Below are 18,255 nucleotides of genomic sequence, written 5' to 3'. Positions count from 1 at the left end.
ACAGGCCAATAGTATCCATCAGATTTTTTCCACAAAACAGAAAATTTGAAAGACTGTTAGCCTATATTGGCAGTTTTTTAGTCACTTTCTTCTGTGTCCTACAGAGTATCTCATAGACTCTTCTGTGAAGCAGGAATCCTGAAGGACCTTTCCATCTTTTATAAGTTCAGCATTTTCTGTGGGTCCTGCATGTCCAGTTCATACAGAATGCCATCAAGCATTCAAGAGCAGTTTCTTGCACAAATGGCTAGCTTTGTCACATCGAAGGCAAATTCTATAATGAGTTTCTTTAATGCCCATCAATCTCTCTGAAGTAATTGGTGCTGCCAGAAGCAGACATTTCTCACTATCAAGAAAAGTCAAATTATTAAAACATCTTAAATGCCATATTATGTAGGTCTTTGAAGTGTTGAAGATTACCTATTCATCTGAAATATATTTTTGTATATTCAGAAAACTTAACTGACATGGTTAAAAGTTTGATTATTATAGATGACTATTAATCTGTATTTCTTAATTATATATTACATTTTTAAATGAGTTGCACAAACACAATACCTTAAACAAGAGCAGAAATACATATACACAGTGTAACAAATCGATCTTAAATTTGTATTAATAGACCAAGATTCATACTAATGCAAAGTATTCATCTTTATATCATATCTCCCCCTTTTTAGAAAGAGATTGACTGTGATCATTTAATAATTTATAATCAATTTTCTATAAATGAAAACAAACTTTTATAAACAATCATTTTGGGAATTTGGGTGTAGTTTTCTCCAAACTGCTTCCTGCTGTTTGTTGGGTGAAGTATTTTTAGGGTTCATGGAGATCTTTTTTTTGGGGGGGGAGGGTTGCTTGTTCTATCAAACCATATTAACCTGGAAGAAATCCATAGGTTCTCATCTTCTGTGGAAACAAAAGAAGAACCTCTTTTCTAAAGTAGCATATCCTTAGACTCAAAATTTGAAGTCAATATACCTTTATGTTGTTTTATCTTAGTAGCCTCAGAGTCAAATATCTCTCTGTAGTCAAAAAATTCAAATAATCAACCAACAAAAGCAACACATATACAGAAGGACATCCCACATCATCCTTGTACTAATCTTATAAGGAGCTAGGGTTGGATAGCTATCTAGTATTGACATTCTGGGTAGTTCAGGGTGTCATAGCTCCTCCCTTGGCCAGAGATATGACTCAGGTCATCTTCTGAGGCATCCACTGTCCTGTGGCTCCCAGCTGCTGATTACTTTGAAACCCTAAGACCATTTATTTGACACTGAGCTTATCTGACTGCTTTGGCCTGAATTTGGGTTTATATGAGTTTGGAGTCTCTACTCTGCAAATTCTCAACCTCTGGAGACCATCAGGGAACCCAGGTAGAAGGTGTAGACTATGAAGCACCTTTGAGTGTGAACTGACCATAAATGAGAGGAGATAATGTTAAGACAGTTGAACACACAAGATCCGAAGACTAATAGGATCCCTCCTAAGGTTACCTCCCATCCCACCTTGACTTCAGAGATCCAGCTCCTCAGCTGGTCTCCGTGCCTCACAAGCTTTGAAGGTGATTTTGTAGCTCACATGAGCAGATGAAACATTAGTGAAATTATAGGTTATCTTAGGGTTTTCTGTTGCTATGAAGAGACACCATGGCCATTGCAACTCTTACAAAGAAAACCCTCAATTGGGGCAGCTCATTTACGGTTTTAGAGTTTCAGTCCATTATCGTCATGACTGGGATCTTGTGCAGGCATGGAGCTGAGAGTGCTTCATTTTGCAGACAACTGACAGTCACACTGAGGGAAGTTTGAGCAAAAGAGGCCTCAAAGCCCACCCCAACAGTGACAAACTTCCTCCAACAAGGCCACACTTCCTAATAATGTCAGTCCCTTTCAAACAGCATCCTTGGGGATGTCCACACACCATTCAGCCTTGAAAATGACACAGGAGACCCTAGAACAGCCTTGAAGAAACCAAAACCCACAAGATTTCATATTATGATGATGATGATGATGATGTATCATTTGGTTTCTGTAGAACTGTGTTTGCCTCCTTAGAAAGGTGTGTGTGTGTGTGTGTGTGTGTGTGTGTGTGTGTGTGTTTTGATTTGATAGGCTATTGTTCCTTACAACAGCTAGGTTGATGACAGAACTTCCTGTAGGTGGTTAATGTATATCTCTGTGTTGTCTTTGCCCCTGTGGAAAGGACATCTACCACACAAGCCCAGAGCAATAGGAGTCTGTAGATCCAGCAGTTGTCTTCAGTCTATCTTGGGCACAATCCTAGGACCATGCAAGGATAGAGTTCTCATCTTGAGTTTATAAGGGCAGAAGTAACGGTCTGGGCTCAAACAAAGAGAGACACAGGCACAACTTGTCAATAAGGGAGGAACAGACAGTAAACCTGACTTCTCTGTTTGTTTGACCAGGTATTTAAGGTCCTTCATATGTTGGCTTTCTCAAGATTATAACGAATCTTCTAGATCAGTGATTCTCAACCTGTGGGTCAAAACCCCTTTGGGGTTGGGTGAGCCTTTCACAGGGGTGGTCCAAGATCATTGGAACACAGGTACATTTTACATTACAATTTATAACTGAAGTACGGATCCACAAAAGTCTATTAACAATTTATTAAGGGGTGCAATGGAAAAAGAAACTCATGAATACTGAATAAAGTAGACACCATTGCTAACCCAGATGCTGCTGCCCCACCTGGGTGATGAGGACCAACTGCAAGACTTGCTCCAGCTCTGACCACCCAGGAGAGAGTGCATGACCCTTCTCCTCCATTTTATTGTCCCGCCTCCAGAGAAAACCATACCCATGCCAAGTCATTCCAAAAGTCATTGGCTAAATGAATTGAGCTCCCACGACACGTAACAGTAGCAAAATTATAGTTATGAAGTAGCAATAAAATAATTTTATGGTTCCGTGTCACCATTAAACAGGGAACTGATCTAGAAGGTTCCAATTTTAGTAAAAGTACAACTTGGGGTCAATGAATCCAGCTATTTATCTAATTAGACTAATTTTGGAAGTATGGTGGCTCTTTACTCTGATACAGGAAATGCAGTAATCTGATGGGAACACCCAGATAAGTTCAATTTTCAGGTGTGGTGGCAAAAGCCTGTAGTCCCAGCACTCAGGGTTGAGTCAGGAAGATCAGTGTGGGGCCATGTTAGGCTACATAGGAAGTGTGAAGCCAACCTGGGATACATGAAATTCAGTCTAAAATGAACAAAAGTCTATAAATCAAACATATTCCTTGTGTTTCCTAAAACCTAGAGAAAAGGAAACTGTCTAGGGCACACTTTTTGCCATTTTGTTGATGGGGTGGAGAGACAAGGAATTGTGGGGAAGGAATTTGGACCCGGGTTGAAGGGAACCTGGAAGCAAGGTATCTTCTAACTGTCACAGACCTGTTGTGAATCCTGGCTCAAGCCCTCAAGAAGCCTTACACACTTCCAGGGATACAGAAAACTGTCACCCAAGACTCCACAGTGGTCCAAATGAATGTTGCATGCAAGGCCAGACATGCTTATCTGTGGGTTTTACTCGTTCTGTGACCTGTCAGACATCTTCCTAAGTAGCTGCTGGCGTTGCCCTTGAGGATGGAGGTGGAGGACCTTGTCGCTCTGTGGGAGTTCTTGTTCAGCTCTCTGAAGAGGGTGTGCAGGGGTGGTGGTGAGGAGACATTCCTTCTGAGTGGCAGCTAAAGTGAAGTCGGATTTGTAGTGGGAGCTGCGGGCCGCTTCCCTGCCACCCTAGCTCCTGGCCGCCTGGCTAGCTTATACCCTGAAATAATTACACGGAAACTGTATTCTTTTTTTTAAATTTATTTATTTATTAAAGATTTCTGTTTCTTCCCCGCCACTGCCTCCCATTTCCCTCCCCCTCCCCCAATCAAGTCCCCCTCCCTCGTCAGCCCAAAGAGTGATTAGGGTTCCCTGCCCTGTGGGAAGTCCAAGGACCACCCACCTCCATCCAGGTCTAGTAAGGTGAGCATCCAAACTGCCTAGGCTCCCACAAAGCCAGTACATGTAGTAGGATCAAAAACCCATTGCCATTGTTCTTGAGTTCTCAGTAGTCCTCATTTTCCGCTATGTTCAGCGAGTCCGGTTTTATTCCAGGCTTTTTCAGACCCAGGCCACTGCTTGGCCCATTAGTTTTAACCTCTTATTGGCTAGCTCTTACATATTGATCTAACCCATTTCTAATATTCTGTGTAGCACCACGAGCTGGCTTACCAGGAAAGATCTTAACCTGCGTCTGTGTTGGGTGGGAGAATCATGGCGACTCACTGACTCGGCTTCTTTCTCCCAGCATTCTGTCTGTCTACTCCACCTACCTAATTTTCTGTCATATCAGGGCCAAGGAAGTCTCTTTATTTAACCAATGAAATTAACACAAAACAGAAGACTCTCCCCCATCAGGATTGACTAACAAAATCGGAAAGACTGGCCGTTACTCTTTTCCTCATAGTCTGTAGAGTGTGGGGACGGGCATTTGCTGCTAGAACTGGGGAAGGCCGGCTGGATAATGGTGTAGCTCACCGTGTTAAGAAGTGGTTCCTAAAGAGGAGGCTTTGGATGCAGTGGTGAGCAGGAGGCTGAGCAGGAGGCTGAGCAGGAGGCTGTGTGGACTGGACAGCTTTGCTGAGGGTCAGCTTCTATAACTGGTGGGATGGGATGAGGAGAAGGCTTTCAGAGAACTGTTAGCATTCTCAGCTGTGAGTACGTCATGGTTCCCATGCTAGGATCTGGAAAGTCCTGTTTTAAAAGCTGGATGTTCCTGCTTAGATTTTAGATGCTGGATCACCATTAATGAATGCCAATCCATTCTCTGTTCTGATTCTGAAGCCCCTGGCTCATACAGTGTGTGCTTACAAGCTTACAATCCGGTTAACCCCGGGAGATCAGCTGGCTTTGCATACTCGCCTAGAAGGAAGTTTAGTTGTGTTGCTGATGGTAAAAACAGCATTTGGATTTGTGTTGCAAGCATGGCGCCGCCCCCAATCTGCCCAGGCCCGCTCAGCACTGGGGACTTGCATAAGTAACGCACCTACACTTTGCAGTTTTCCAGTATTTTGTCATTAGAATGAATTTAGGGTTTTGTGGATTTGATCACTGACCTGGGTCTAATGTTGTGTAGAATATAATGAACACCATCAATTTCTGCTCTCTGGGGTGGCAAAATCTTGAGACATCTTTATTTAAAGCCTTTTCAGAATAAAAACAAAACCCAACTGTCCTTCCATGCTGCATAGTTGGCGTGGTTCTGAATTCCCCGATCCCAGCCTTGGATTTATCCAGATGTTCTGTGGGCTGATGTTTTTGTTCAGCTTAGTTACACTGATTTCTTTTCTGAAATTAAAAAGGATTGCTTGTTGAATTCTCCAATATCCCTCCTTTGTTGACTGCTGGCAACTTTAAATGAAAATAATTATTCTTCATAATTTCTTTACAGAGTTGAATGTTTTTCTGTCTCTCCCCTTGGTTTGAAAACTAAAGACCGTACTTTTTTGTAAAGCTTTGTCCAGTGTTATTTTTCTTTTCCCCCTTTTTATTGGTGCTAGGATTTGAACCCAGAACTGTACATCCCAGGCAAGGGTTCTCCCGGGGGACTGTGTCCCCAGCCCGAGGCGACTGCTTTTTCCTGAGGTCCTTGTCTGCCAGGCTTGCAAGAGGAACTTTGCAGAGTTTGTGGTTCATATGAGCTGTTCTGCCACATGAAATGGCCTCATGGAGATACAGGCTTATGAAATACAGGCTCCACTTTTGTGATCAGAAGAGGGAATCCTCCTCCTCCTCCTTCTCTTCTCCTTCCTCCTCCTCCTCCTCCTTCTTCTCTTTCCTTCCTCCTCCTCCTTCCTTCCTCCTCCTCCTCCTCCTCTTCCTCCTCCTCCTCCTTCTTTTGAGATAGCATCCCAAGTAACCCAGGCTTTCCTCAATCTCCTGATTGCTCTAGATTCCCTTTTCTATTGGGCTTAGAAAAAAAAAAACTTAATTACAATTCTAGAATTTGCAATGTTTGCTTTTCTTCCACGAATCCTTTTTGGTAGGAACCAGAAACTCCAGCTGGATTCTCCAGCTGAGACTCCTATGGAGCTGGTCACCTGCTCTTCCTGCCCTCGGCATTGATCTCCCCGACAAGACAGGGCTCTCTGCTGGTCTCTTCTTGGACTCTTGTCTGGCCGACAGTGTCTCACGTGTGTCCTTTCTCTTCACCTGGAGTGGAGGCTGTGCTGCCCTCAGGCCCCTCCTGGAGTCAGGGTGGCAGCTGGCAATGCAGCCCCAATCCACCTTTCCAAAATCTAAAGATTCTGAGTGTCACTCTTTCCCATTGTTTGTGACCCCAGTTGTTTCAAGTCAAAGGGACAGAGGCCGAAGAGGCAGAGTGAGGTCAACAGCGAGGAACAGCGTGTCACGGTGAAGCCGGAGAGCCAGGTTAGTGAGGTCAACAGCGAGGTTAGTGAGGTCAACAGCGAGGTTAGTGAGGTCAACAGCGAGGAACAGCATGTCACAGTGAAGCGCGGGGAGCCAGGTTAGGTTAGTGAGGTCAACAGCAAGGAGCAGCGTGTCACGGTAACCAGGGAGAGCAAGGTTTACTGAGAATGGGAGCACACTACAGTCGAATGCAGAAGGGTTCCTGATGCTGTTCCTGTGGTGGGGCCTGGCTGCTTCCTCCGTGGGAAAAGTGTCTGGGGCTCAAGTCTGCAGCGATGAGTGCTAACTCTGAATGACCCTGGTGACCTCAACCTGCCTGCACTTTGAATGTGATGAGAGGTCGTAGAGGGTGAACCTGCTTATGAAGTAAATGGACATGAAGTAGGGAGAGGAGACCCCCAGGGAGATGGGATTTCTGAAGCCCTTGACTCAGAAAGTCAGTTCTGGGGGTAGGGGACGCAGGAGAGGCAGTCTGGGCAGGTGATGTTAGGGATTGTGTTTTCCGGGGTTCTCATGCTTAGCAATGATTCAGACCAGGAGTTTGGGCACAGTGTTTGCCAGGAAAGGAGCAAAGCAGGAATGTCCAGCTGACTGGTGGCGCTGGCTTCTGACTGACTGCACCCTTCTGTGGCACAGAACCTTCCGTCTGCTTCGTTGGACTAATGGGGGAACATTTGCTCTAATTTCTTAGACTGATCCCGGAGCACCGTAAGAAGGACAGCTCAGGACAAACAAAGCGGTGTTAATTGGCCTCATGGATCTCTGTTACTTTTTCCTGGGCTACATTGCAGTCCCCACTGAATAAGGGAGCCCGACGCCACCAACATCCGGGAGGTTTACCCCACTTGAACTTGACATTGATCCCAAGTGCACTTCTGTGCGTCTGTAGATCAGTGTTCACCATCCCCATGCAGAATTCCAGCTGCGCTCACTGATGTACCTCTGACTTCTCTGGAAACCTCTCCCCGCTGCCCTCGCACGCACCCCCTTCCTCAGCAGGACAGTGTTCGTCTTTGAAGACCTGGCCTTAAACCTGGGCTGCTCCAGTCATGCTGTCTGACTGTGGCTGCTCTTTCTCCCTCCCTGAACAGCAAAGCCTATTCAGCTGACTTCTCTGATTTCACGTTTTCTTAGATGGCTGACTTTTTCTGGCCTACACGGTGGGCTAGTGTAGGCACGTAGTGAGTCTCATGAGTGTTCTGCGTACAAGTGTTGCTAATAGGCACTTTTTATGTGGTGATTCCAGTAGGTGATATTTGACATGTGTACGTGCTCTGGATTTCTTTCCTAACGTGATGTATCAGAGAATGGCTATCATAATTACTTACTTTTGGTGTCTCAGAATTCTCCATAGGTCTTGTGAATACAGTAATTTGAAATGTTATTTTTAATTTAATTTCTACTTTTCTGTCTTCATTTTCCTGTACACACTTGATCTGCTCCAAGTTTGACTCTTAAGGATGTCACGGTAACCTGACAGAGCATCCTAGGGTTAAGCTGGCCTTTTCTTCCCTGAGATGTATCTCGATGTGATACTCTTGCCCCTTTGTTCATCAAAGCTTTGTTCATTACAGCTTATCTTTGATGATGGAATTATGGCTCGTGTGCCCTTGATTTTGACTGCTTCCCCTCATCTAAAACCACGATAGCCTGCAGCACACACACACACACACACACACACGCACACACGCACACACTTAGACACTAGCAGTGTGTACAGCAGCTTTGTATTTTGGTTTCCACTTGTTAGTGCACAGCAATGTTACTTATCTACTCATCTTGTAACTTGGTTTTTATGAGGTTAGAGTGGTATACAGGGCTCATTCTAGCTGAGAAAATTTAGATGCAACAAAATAAGCACAAACAACATCTAGGCCAGATAACTGAGATGTATATATATATTACATTACATTTTTTAAATATATATTACATTTTTATTTCTTTTAGGAGTCCAACCTCTTGAGTCCGGTGCAGGATGGCACGAAGACCCCACAAATCGATAGCAACAAGGGCAACAACTACCGGATCGTCAAGGAGGTCAGCAGACGGGCGTGCTTTCTCTGCCTGTTCACACACTGGTGGTTTTGGCTCATGTGTGTGTTCCTTCGCTGTGTTTAATGTGCTGCTTCATCTCTTTAAAGATCTTGATTAGGCTGAGTAAGCTCTGTGTGCAGAATAAGAAGTGCCGTAACCAACACCAGCGGCTGCTGAAGAACATGGGGGCTCACTCGGTGGTGCTGGACCTTCTGCAGATCCCCTACGAGAAGGTTTGCCCCTTTCCTGCCTTCCTTCTGCAGATCCCCTACGAGAAGGTTTGCCCCTTTCCTGCCTTCCTTCTGCAGATCCCCATGAGAAGGTTTGCTCCTTCCTTTCCTGTCTTCCTTCTGCAGATCCCCATGAGAAGGTTTGCTCCTTCCTTTCCTGCCTTCCTTCTGCAGATCCCCATGAGAAGGTTTGCTCCTTCCTTTCCTGCCTTCCTTCTGCAGATCCCCATGAGAAGGTTTGCCCCTTTACTGTCTTCCTTCCATTCAAATAGATCTCATTGAAATGGATCACCAAGTCATAAAGAACTTTTTCCCCCTTAATTGTTTAACCCCCCCCCCCCCCCCCCCCACATTGCCCAGCATCCTTGAATTCTTTTCTGTGTTTCCTATGCGCAAGTGTGAGCTTTTATGCAACCCCACTCCTGCCTTGCAAATTAGGAGGAAGCATGATACACTGTCCCCGAATCCCACACACCATGTCCCCCCCCCCCCCCCCCGTGTCCTGCTGATAGAATCGTCTGTGGTAGAAGCCTGCAGACTCTGGGCTTGGTTGTGCTGTCTGCTTGTCTTTCAGTCCTGAGCTCTCTTGTAGATTGTTGGTGATTTTGAAGAGAGTCCCCCCTTTCCTCCAATGCTTAGGTTCAGTTTCCTATCCTCAGTGGGAACGTGGAAGGGTTCTAATTTCTGTGTAGAGCTTCCTCGCAGGCACATGTGGCTCCGATTTGTTCCAGCGCTAGTGATGTGTCTTCCGGGTTCTCCACTTTCAGAAGCCCCCTCTCCCTTCATAAGAAATAACTGTTCTGTGCAGAGGCGCCATTGAAACTTTCCCATCCTTCAGCAGGCTTTTAATTCACATTTTTGTTAGCGTAGGCACTGAAGGGTAATCAGAAAGTCTAGGAGAAAGAGGGGAAGCGTAACAAGGAGAGGGTGGGAGGAATGGGGTAGACAGACAGGAACAATAAGAGTAGGAGAGAAAGGTCTAGAACACGGAAATGAAGGGACAGGAGTAGATGGAAGGGGTATAGAGACACAGCGAGTGTAGAGAAAGGAGAGCATGGGACAGAGCATGCACACGGGCATCCGTGGTGGAGGCATGCGGCTTTGTGTACATCCCTCCTCTGTTTCTCAGTGTCGTGTGCTGCCCTTTCACCTACAGAATGATGAAAAGATGAACGAGGTGATGGATTTAGCCCACACCTTCCTGCAGAACTTCTGCCGGGGGAATCCACAGAATCAAGTTCTCCTTCACAAGCATCTCAACTTGTTCCTGACTCCTGGAGTAAGTATCGTGGTGACCCTAACATTTACAGTAGTGTGTGCACCGGTTTGACCCCTAATGTTTACAGCAGAGTGTGCCCCGGTCTGACCCCTCACGTTTACAGTAGTTTGTGCACCGGTCTGACCCCCCACATTACGGCAGTGTGTGCACTGGTCTGACCCCCCACATTACGGCAGTGTGTGCACTGGTCTGACCCCTAACATTTACAGTAGTGTGTGCACCGGTCTCATGTTTATGGCAGTGTGTGCACAGGTCTGATCCCTCACGTTTAAGGCAGTGTGTGCACCGGTCTGACCCCTCACGTTTATGGCAGTGTGTGCACCGGTCTGACCCCCCACATTATGGCAGTGTGTGCACCTGTCTGACCCCCCACATTATGGCAGTGTGTGCACCTGTCTGACCCCCCACATTACGGCAGTGTGTGCACCTGTCTGACCCCCCACATTATGGCAGTGTGTGCACCGGTCTGACCCCCCACATTATGGCAGTGTGTGCACCGGTCTGACCCCCCACATTACGGCAGTGTGTGCACTGGTCTGACCCCCCACATTATGGCAGTGTGTGCACTGGTCTGACCCCCCACATTACGGCAGTGTGTGCACCGGTTTGACCGCACAGTGAAAAGAATTTTATCGACTTTTGTGCATCATTTTCCCCTTGTTGAGATTCACTCCATAAAACTGAGTGTTTCCTCAGAACAAACTCTTAAAGTCATTTGAAAATTCAGACAAGTTTTATATGCCAATAACAGTTTCATTTATAACATACAATTTAATGTTAGAGTAAGGGTTTTAGAAGTTAAACATGGGAGCTGGGGTACAGCTCAGCAGGAGACAGCTTACCTAGCACATTCAGGACCCAGAACCATAAAACCCAAACCAAAAACAAACGCACAAGAGCTAAAACTGAATATTCAAAGGTTGCATTACCTGTGGTCTGTTAAAAGAGTGTAGGCAGAGCGTTCACTGTAGAAGTGTGAGGACCTCGGTTCTGATCCCCAGTGTCCACCTAAGCCAGGTACAGCCTTGTGTGCCTGTGATACCAGTGATGAGCAGCAGAGACAGAACCACAGGAGCCTGCTGGCCAGTCGGCGTACTGGGGATCAGTCAGGTTCAGTGAGAGACTCCGCCTCAAGGGAATAAGATGGAGAGTGACAGAGGATCCTGCTCTGCTCTCTTGCACATGTATGGCACACGTACCCCTCACCATACATACTTGTGCACACAGCACACATGCTTATTCCGTGTGCTTACAAAATGATAAAAAAAGCATTAGCAGATCTTAAGGAAGAGCCATGTTGGAATAAGGATAAATTATCCCCAAGAACGCAGTTGCTGGTCGTGTACTTGCCGACTTCCTCGTTCCAGTTGAGCCCCATTGTGAGGCAGATTTCCTTCAGTGGTCAGTGAAGGAAGAGAGGCCCGGGTAGTCCACGGTGGCTTCCCATAAGTCACAAGGCCCATGGCAGTCAGGGAACTAGAAGGGTGATCTCACCACAGTCATGAGAGCGCACCCCTCTGCTCAGCTCCTCGAGGCGGAAACCCTGCGGCACATCTTCATGAACAACTACCACCTGTGCAACGAGATCAGTGAGAGGGTTGTGCAGCACTTCGTGCACTGCATCGAGACGCACGGCCGCCACGTGGAGTACCTGAGGTTCCTGCAGACCATCGTGAAAGCAGACGGCAAATACGTGAAGAAATGCCAGGATATGGTCATGACTGAGGTAGGTTTTCCGTCTGTGTCTCACCAGCTTCACATGAGCTGGCCTAGATGTGCACGGTCAGCTCAGAGCAGGGGAAGACCTCCGAAGCGATCGCTGAAGCGCTGGTAGGGTCTACCCTGGTGCGGTGAGGTAACACAGGACATCCTGACGTCAGGATTGTCTTCAGAGTTTTTCTGTTTGCTTTGTAATGAATTTGGGTCTGTGAAATAATGGGTGATTTTTTAACTTAAAAAAAGATTGTGTGTATGTGTGTGTGTGTATGAGTGTGTTTGTGTGTGTGTGAGTATGAGTGTGTGTGTGCGTGCACATGTGCATGTGTGCATGTCGGTGCCTCTGGAGGCCAGTAGAGGGAGTTAGATCTCCAGGATCTGGAGTAACACATACTTATGACCTGCTTAATGTGGGTGCTGGGAATTGAACCTTGGTTCTTGCAAGAGCAACAAGGACTTTTAGCCACTGAACCACCCCTCTAGCTCCTACAATAGGTGGAATCTCAGGAGATCACAAGACTATTTGGAATTAACACAATTTTTCTCTTTAAAAATTTTTAGTAACATAACAGAGCCGTTGAGCTCTTGTGGTTCCTGCTCTTTCTCAACTGCAGGATGGGTGTTTTCTGCCACTGTTTGTAATAGCTTTGAAAAACAACACGAGTTAATTAAAAATGATTGTCAGGGCTTCTTTAGAGCAGTAGGAATTGGGTATTTTAATGAGATAAGAAGGAAAATGAATGACCCACTTTGGGAGAGGTTGATGTGGGCTGGCTGCTCACTGGGGACACTAAGGTGCTCCTTTGGAGAGCTGGCGACCGGATGCGGGCTGGCAGACCGCATCAAAGCAGTGTCACCCACGCTGCAAGGCAGTCCATTCCCCAGGGAATCACGTGGGTCTGGGGAAATTCCTATCGCCATATGCCTTCTGGTTAGAAAGGAGAGATGTCTCTATGTTGGTTTCCTGTGCCACACAGAAATCTTAGGCCTTGGACTTTTATGTATGGGTTGTGAATGAGCCACAAGCAGACAGTGACGCAGACACATGCGCCCTTCATGTGATGTGTATCAAAGGGATGCTTCTGTGTCAGGAAATATTTGTGATATTATACATAGCCACATTTGGGCACATACATTTCTTTGCAGCAGGACTATCAAAGTGAGCCCATCAATCAATTGGCTTATTGATTTAAATATAATAACTAAATTGAAATTTATATATCATTTGAAACCTGACCAAACATCTCATATCAAGGTTAGAAAATTGTTATCAGTCGTAGGTAATAGATTACAGCATGGAAAATAAAATATGCTACATCTCGAGGCTCTCAAACCATACACCGACATATGAGGAACAGTTATGCCCTAAGCACCGCCCTTCTCATTTCTTTGCCATCTCAACTCTCTGTTCTATTTTCTGATGCCTTCCCATTAAATGAGGAATTTTCCAGATTTTTATAAAGTTGTATTTGAAGCAGTGTACAAGGTTGCTTACTTAATTGCTGATGTGAATACTTCCTTATGATTTTTAATGTGTATGTAAGTGTGCCTTATCTGTGGGTGTATGCATGTAAGTGCACTGCCTGAGGAGGCCAGAAGAGGGCGTCGGATCCTCCGGTCCTCTGCAAAAGCAGGGAGTACTTTTAATTGCTCAGTCATCTCTCCAGTCCCTCACTGTTTTACTTTAGTAAAAACAAACACAGGAACTCAGATGTTTGCCTCCCCTGGTGCTGGGATTCTAGGTCTGTACCCCCAGGGTCTGGCTCTGTCCCTTCTGTGATCTCTCCTGTCTGGTTTCAGAAGCATCAGTAGCCGGTCCCTTGGCACCTATTTGTGTTGGTTTCTGTTTGTAAACGGAGATCCACGTCTAGCTTCTGCTGTCTAGCTTCTTTCTTCTGCATTTCAGCTGATTAACGGGGGTGAAGACGTGCTGATATTCTACAACGACAGAGCGTCGTTCCCCATCCTCCTCAACATGATGTGTTCCGAGAGGGCCCGCGGGGATGAGAGCGGCCCCCTGGCCTACCACATCACCCTCGTGGAGCTGCTGGCCGCATGCACGGAGGGCAAGAACGTCTACACTGAGATCAAGTGCAATTCTCTCCTGCCCCTGGATGACATCGTGAGGGTGGTGACCCATGACGACTGCATCCCCGAGGTCAGCCTGACAAACACCTGTCATCTGTAGAACACTCTTGTTTGTAAAGTTCACCTGGGGGTCACCTGCGTCTCCCATGGTAATATTTATGATGGTATTACATATTTAGGAGAGGCATTAACTGTACTTAGCTATGTAATCTGCCAAGTGGAAAAGAGCACGAAGATTCCGAGTTTTTATTCGCACAGAGGGAAGGCAGGTCCTTTGACTAAGAACTACAAGTGTCTCTTAAAGACTGCGCATGGTAGTGGGCTTGCAGGGAAAGACTCTTTTGTAGCTTTTGAGCAGGAACCTGGTGGCTCATTGGTGAATCAGTCATTGATTAGAGAGCCTGGGCCGGTGCTGCAGGAACCCACAGTAGACTCGGTGCTGCATAGAGTGTGTGTCTTCCTGAGGCCGTGCCCACACCATCTCTCAGCCTCGCTTCTACTTCAGCTTTGATGTTTGATACACAATACCTCACAGAGGATGATTATTGGTTGAGGAAATCTTTCTACTAGTGAGGCTTCTGGGAACACACAGTGTAACAATTTCTTTCTTTTCTGCTATTATGGCATGTGTGACGGTTCATAAATATGTCTATACTCTAAAGGACATAAAACCCAAAGGAGTCAGGGGAGTTTTCCGTCCCTGTTGAAGTAGCCCTGCGCCATGGCAACAGTCAAGGACCTGAAGGAATATTGATGTGACATCATTACCGTCTCAGTCCAAGGGTCCTTCATGCCTGGTGGTGGGCTGAGATGAAATGACAGAGCAGGGTGGGGTGGAGGAGAGGACCATGGGCTTGGTCCTTATCTGAGGTCCTGGTCTTGGCCACGCCAGACCCAGGTTTAGTTGCTTCTCAGGGCCCCGCCTTTCCTGTGTTTACTGGAGTCACCCCCCTCACGCCTTACTGCTTCAGAGACGAATTCTCGGGCTGTGTGGATATGGCCACCCACCTCTGAGGGAAAGCTGGCCGATTTATTCTCATTAGCTCTCATGCCTTCCCTAGGAGGATCAGCTCCAGGAGGGTAATGGCTAGGTGTGGTTCTAGTTGTTGAGCAAGCTCAACAGTGAGCTAGGATCCTGATCCATTGGTTCCTAACTGTGTGGCTGACTCCAGCAGCCGCTCAGCACTTCCAGCATCCAGTGCCCACAGTTATACAATAAATAATCATCGCGTCTGTAGGATTATTAGAGGGTTGCTGTCAGTAAGAGGAGGCATGGGAAAGGCCGAGGGGGTTCACGCCTGGGGGACGCAGTATGTCCACAGTAAGAGGAGGCATGGGAAAGGCCGAGGGGTTTCACGCCTGGGGGATGCAGTCTGTACAGCTGCTGTGGAGACGATGGTTGTCTGTGTGTCTCAGCTCTTTTTAGACCATGACCAGTCTCAGCACGACATGTGCCAGTGAGGATTTCTTTTTCTAGACTTCAGTGGCACAGCTGTGAAGCCCTGCAGGCAGGAAAGCTTGCCCTTGGGCCTTGTGGTTCTGACTCAGAGTCCAGGAATCCCATGGGATGATTGACAAGATTTGCTTCTGTATACAGCCTTCTCTTGGAGACTTCTGAGTTCTTCCGAGTGTCTCAAGGATGCTCGGCTTGCTTTGATTTTCACAGCAAGATCTGGGCATAGGGTAATGGAATGCTAGACTCCAGGCTTTGCTGGGCCAGGGCAGACGCTGTGAAAGGGAAGAAAGCAGGGAACCCGCATGTGGACCAAACAAACTGTAATCTACTGCGGGATTCCACACGGATGACATTTCTCTGTAGAACAGAAGGCCGTCAGTGAAAACATCCAACTTGCCTTTGTGTTTGAAACCTGCACAGGTCAAGATTGCGTACGTGAACTTTGTCAATCACTGTTACGTTGATACGGAGGTGGAGATGAAAGAAATCTACACAAGTAACCACATCTGGAAATTATTCGAGAATTTCTTGGTGGATATGGCAAGGGTAAGTTCAATGCTCTTCGTGTGGAGTAAGAGCATCGGTATTGATTGGTATTGATCTGTACTGATTTTGGTTAAGCAGTAAATAGATGGACGTTTGCAGTCCATCCAACTGCATTTTGATTTAGTCTTGTTTTATCCGTGAGGCTGTGGCTGAGTTCCAGGAGATTGTGGGTGACAGGTAGCAAGGTAACGTAAACCAGAGCCCTAGTATGGCATGCGCAGTAACAGGGGATGTGTTTAGCGTCCACCTGTATAAATGACATTTGTCTGCTACTAAATGGAATTCTAGGAGCCTGGCTACATGGCTTAGAGTAAACCTCTGGCAGAGGCCGTTTTCAGCTTAAATTCTCGCCGTGAATGCTGTTAAAGCCACAGGTGGAGGAGGCCTCCAGTGGTCTAGGGGGGACTGTGAGCGGGCTTCTCCTGACCCCCGTTACTGTCTTCCTTGGCTCTGGTCATCTGGTCATCTGAACCTTCATATATGTTCCCCAAGTCATATTCGGCTTTCACTTTGAGTCCGTTTCCTTTTTTTTTTAATTGGGAGGTGGTGTGTGATACTGAGGGCATCTTACAGATACTGTCTGGCGTGTGGCACTGAGGGCATCTCACAGACACCGTCTGGTGTGTGCATCTGCCCTGGGAAAATGAGCAAGCCAGGAAAGGTGCCATTTACCCTTTTGTGCCTTTTCTTTCACATAACAAATCATTATTAACATCCAGGGGACTTCTATTTTACATCTTTTTCAAACAAGGCTTCATTCCATAGCACAGGTTGGCCTGGAGTAACCCAGGCTAGCCATGAACTCATAACCATCATCCTGCCTCAGCCCCCCAACTGTTGCCACCATGCCAAGTTCTCTCATTGAGTTTAAAAGTGACAAGATGTGCAAGCTGAACAAGGATTTTCTAGGAAAGGCAGTGTATCCGTAGCTCCTTAGACCTTGCGCATTTAGGTGACCCGTCCAGTCCCTCGGGCCTTCCTGCTTCCCCCAGTGCTGGTAGCTTAGGCAGGCCTCACCTGGATGTGCTTGAGGATGGGGACTACCGAAATCTTACAAGAATGATTGCTTGCCGTATCCGGTAGCTCATGGCCTCCGTCGACCCTTTCTGGAGAGGAACGATGAACTACACACACCAGAGCCGCCGCTGTAAACCCAGACATCCGAGAACACCCCTGGACGATATAGTGGGTCAGTCCTTCCAGGCCGGGAAGTCTTCCTAGTTAGTCGGGGTTTCCAGGCAGAATGTGCTTGTTTTACTTTCGGTGCGGCAGAGCTACCCGCGAAAGTAGAGCCTTTCTGCGTCCCGTCATTTTTGTGCGTCCACCTAGAAGTCACTGTGCCCCTTCTCAGCTGAATCGCAGCGAGAGAAACCACCCAATTCTCCCACGTTTAGCACGTACCATTTATGTTTGTCACCACTGACCTGTGGAAAGCGTGGCTCTGGCCAGCTGCAGACAGCTCCCGAGTCCTTGAAGCAGAGGATGATTTCAGGACTGCACGTGCAGGGAGATGCTGAAGAGCTTCCAGATGAATGAGCATCCGCAGAGCTGCCTGGCGGCACTGATGAGGATGAGCTGAGAAAGACGGAGGGTGTATTCTCCGCAGTACAGGCCTCAAGCTAAAAAGGCGCTGATCTTCATGCTCAGCAGTGCAGGCCATAACGCTAAAAAGGAGTTGATTTCATTAAAACCAAAGAAAGCTGACCGGGCTACCCCTGGACCCACACACTCCTTCCCCTGCGGCCCTTTGTTTTGAGTTTGCTTACGTTGATGATTCTGAAGTGCCATCCATTACAGAAAGGCTCTGGAAGACTTTCTGGAATTCCCGCCTGTCTGTCCCGAGTTGACTGCAGGTTCCTCTCAGGTTCTTCTTGGTCCTCCTAAGTCCTTCTCCAGGGAGGACATGAAACCACCTAGCACTTTCTGGAAGAGGGTTCCTTCCTCCCTCTGCAGAAAGGTGAAGGAGTCACTCAAAACGGAGCCTGCTCCCCAGAGTCCCAGACCCAGCACTTGGGAGACAAGACACTCAAAACAAGTCTTAAGTGGCACCATGGTTGGTTTGGGGGCACCCTGAGAGCCACTGCAGTAGAGTGTGGCAGCTAAGAGCAGGGGGGTCACAGGAATTAGTCAGACTGGGTTCAGATCCAAACTCCGCCTTTCTCGAAGCACCTTACATATATTGGGAAGGGTATTGTAAAGTTCTGCCCCTGAGTCACCGTATAATAAATACATTCGCCCGGGAAGAGCTGGTGAGGTAATGCACCACGAGCTCTTGGTACATACTGCACTTTGCAAAGGGACTGGTAACGTTATGTCATGACCAGGATCATTACAAAGCTATGAGAGCCTTTTGGGCAGGGCAGCTTCAGGAGCTTCCCTATACCTCACAGATGTTGGTGACATAATGACATTGAGGGTGAGGTGAACACAGACTGTCCACATAGTCAAGAGCCAG

General features: G+C 47.0%; 1 protein-coding gene across 1 annotated transcript in view; it reads left to right on the top strand.

The window, feature by feature from the left end:
• Itpr2 (inositol 1,4,5-trisphosphate receptor type 2) overlaps window positions 1-18,255 on the top strand; it is a 420,430-nt gene that overhangs the window by 174,648 nt on the left and 227,527 nt on the right. The window contains exons 27-32 of the mRNA XM_041632277.1: window positions 8,399-8,488; window positions 8,593-8,718; window positions 9,872-9,994; window positions 11,520-11,720; window positions 13,617-13,868; window positions 15,675-15,800. Of these exons, the coding sequence (XP_041488211.1) occupies window positions 8,399-8,488; window positions 8,593-8,718; window positions 9,872-9,994; window positions 11,520-11,720; window positions 13,617-13,868; window positions 15,675-15,800 (918 nt within the window). The remainder of the gene's footprint in view (window positions 1-8,398; window positions 8,489-8,592; window positions 8,719-9,871; window positions 9,995-11,519; window positions 11,721-13,616; window positions 13,869-15,674; window positions 15,801-18,255) is intronic.

This window comes from Microtus oregoni, unplaced genomic scaffold (assembly GCF_018167655.1).
Source record: "Microtus oregoni isolate MIOR12 unplaced genomic scaffold, Mior012 000002F_ref0000024, whole genome shotgun sequence".
Lineage (NCBI taxonomy): Eukaryota > Metazoa > Chordata > Mammalia > Rodentia > Cricetidae > Microtus > Microtus oregoni.
Note: the sequence above shows the minus strand (reverse complement) of the source record. Positions and strands in the feature narration are given on the sequence as shown.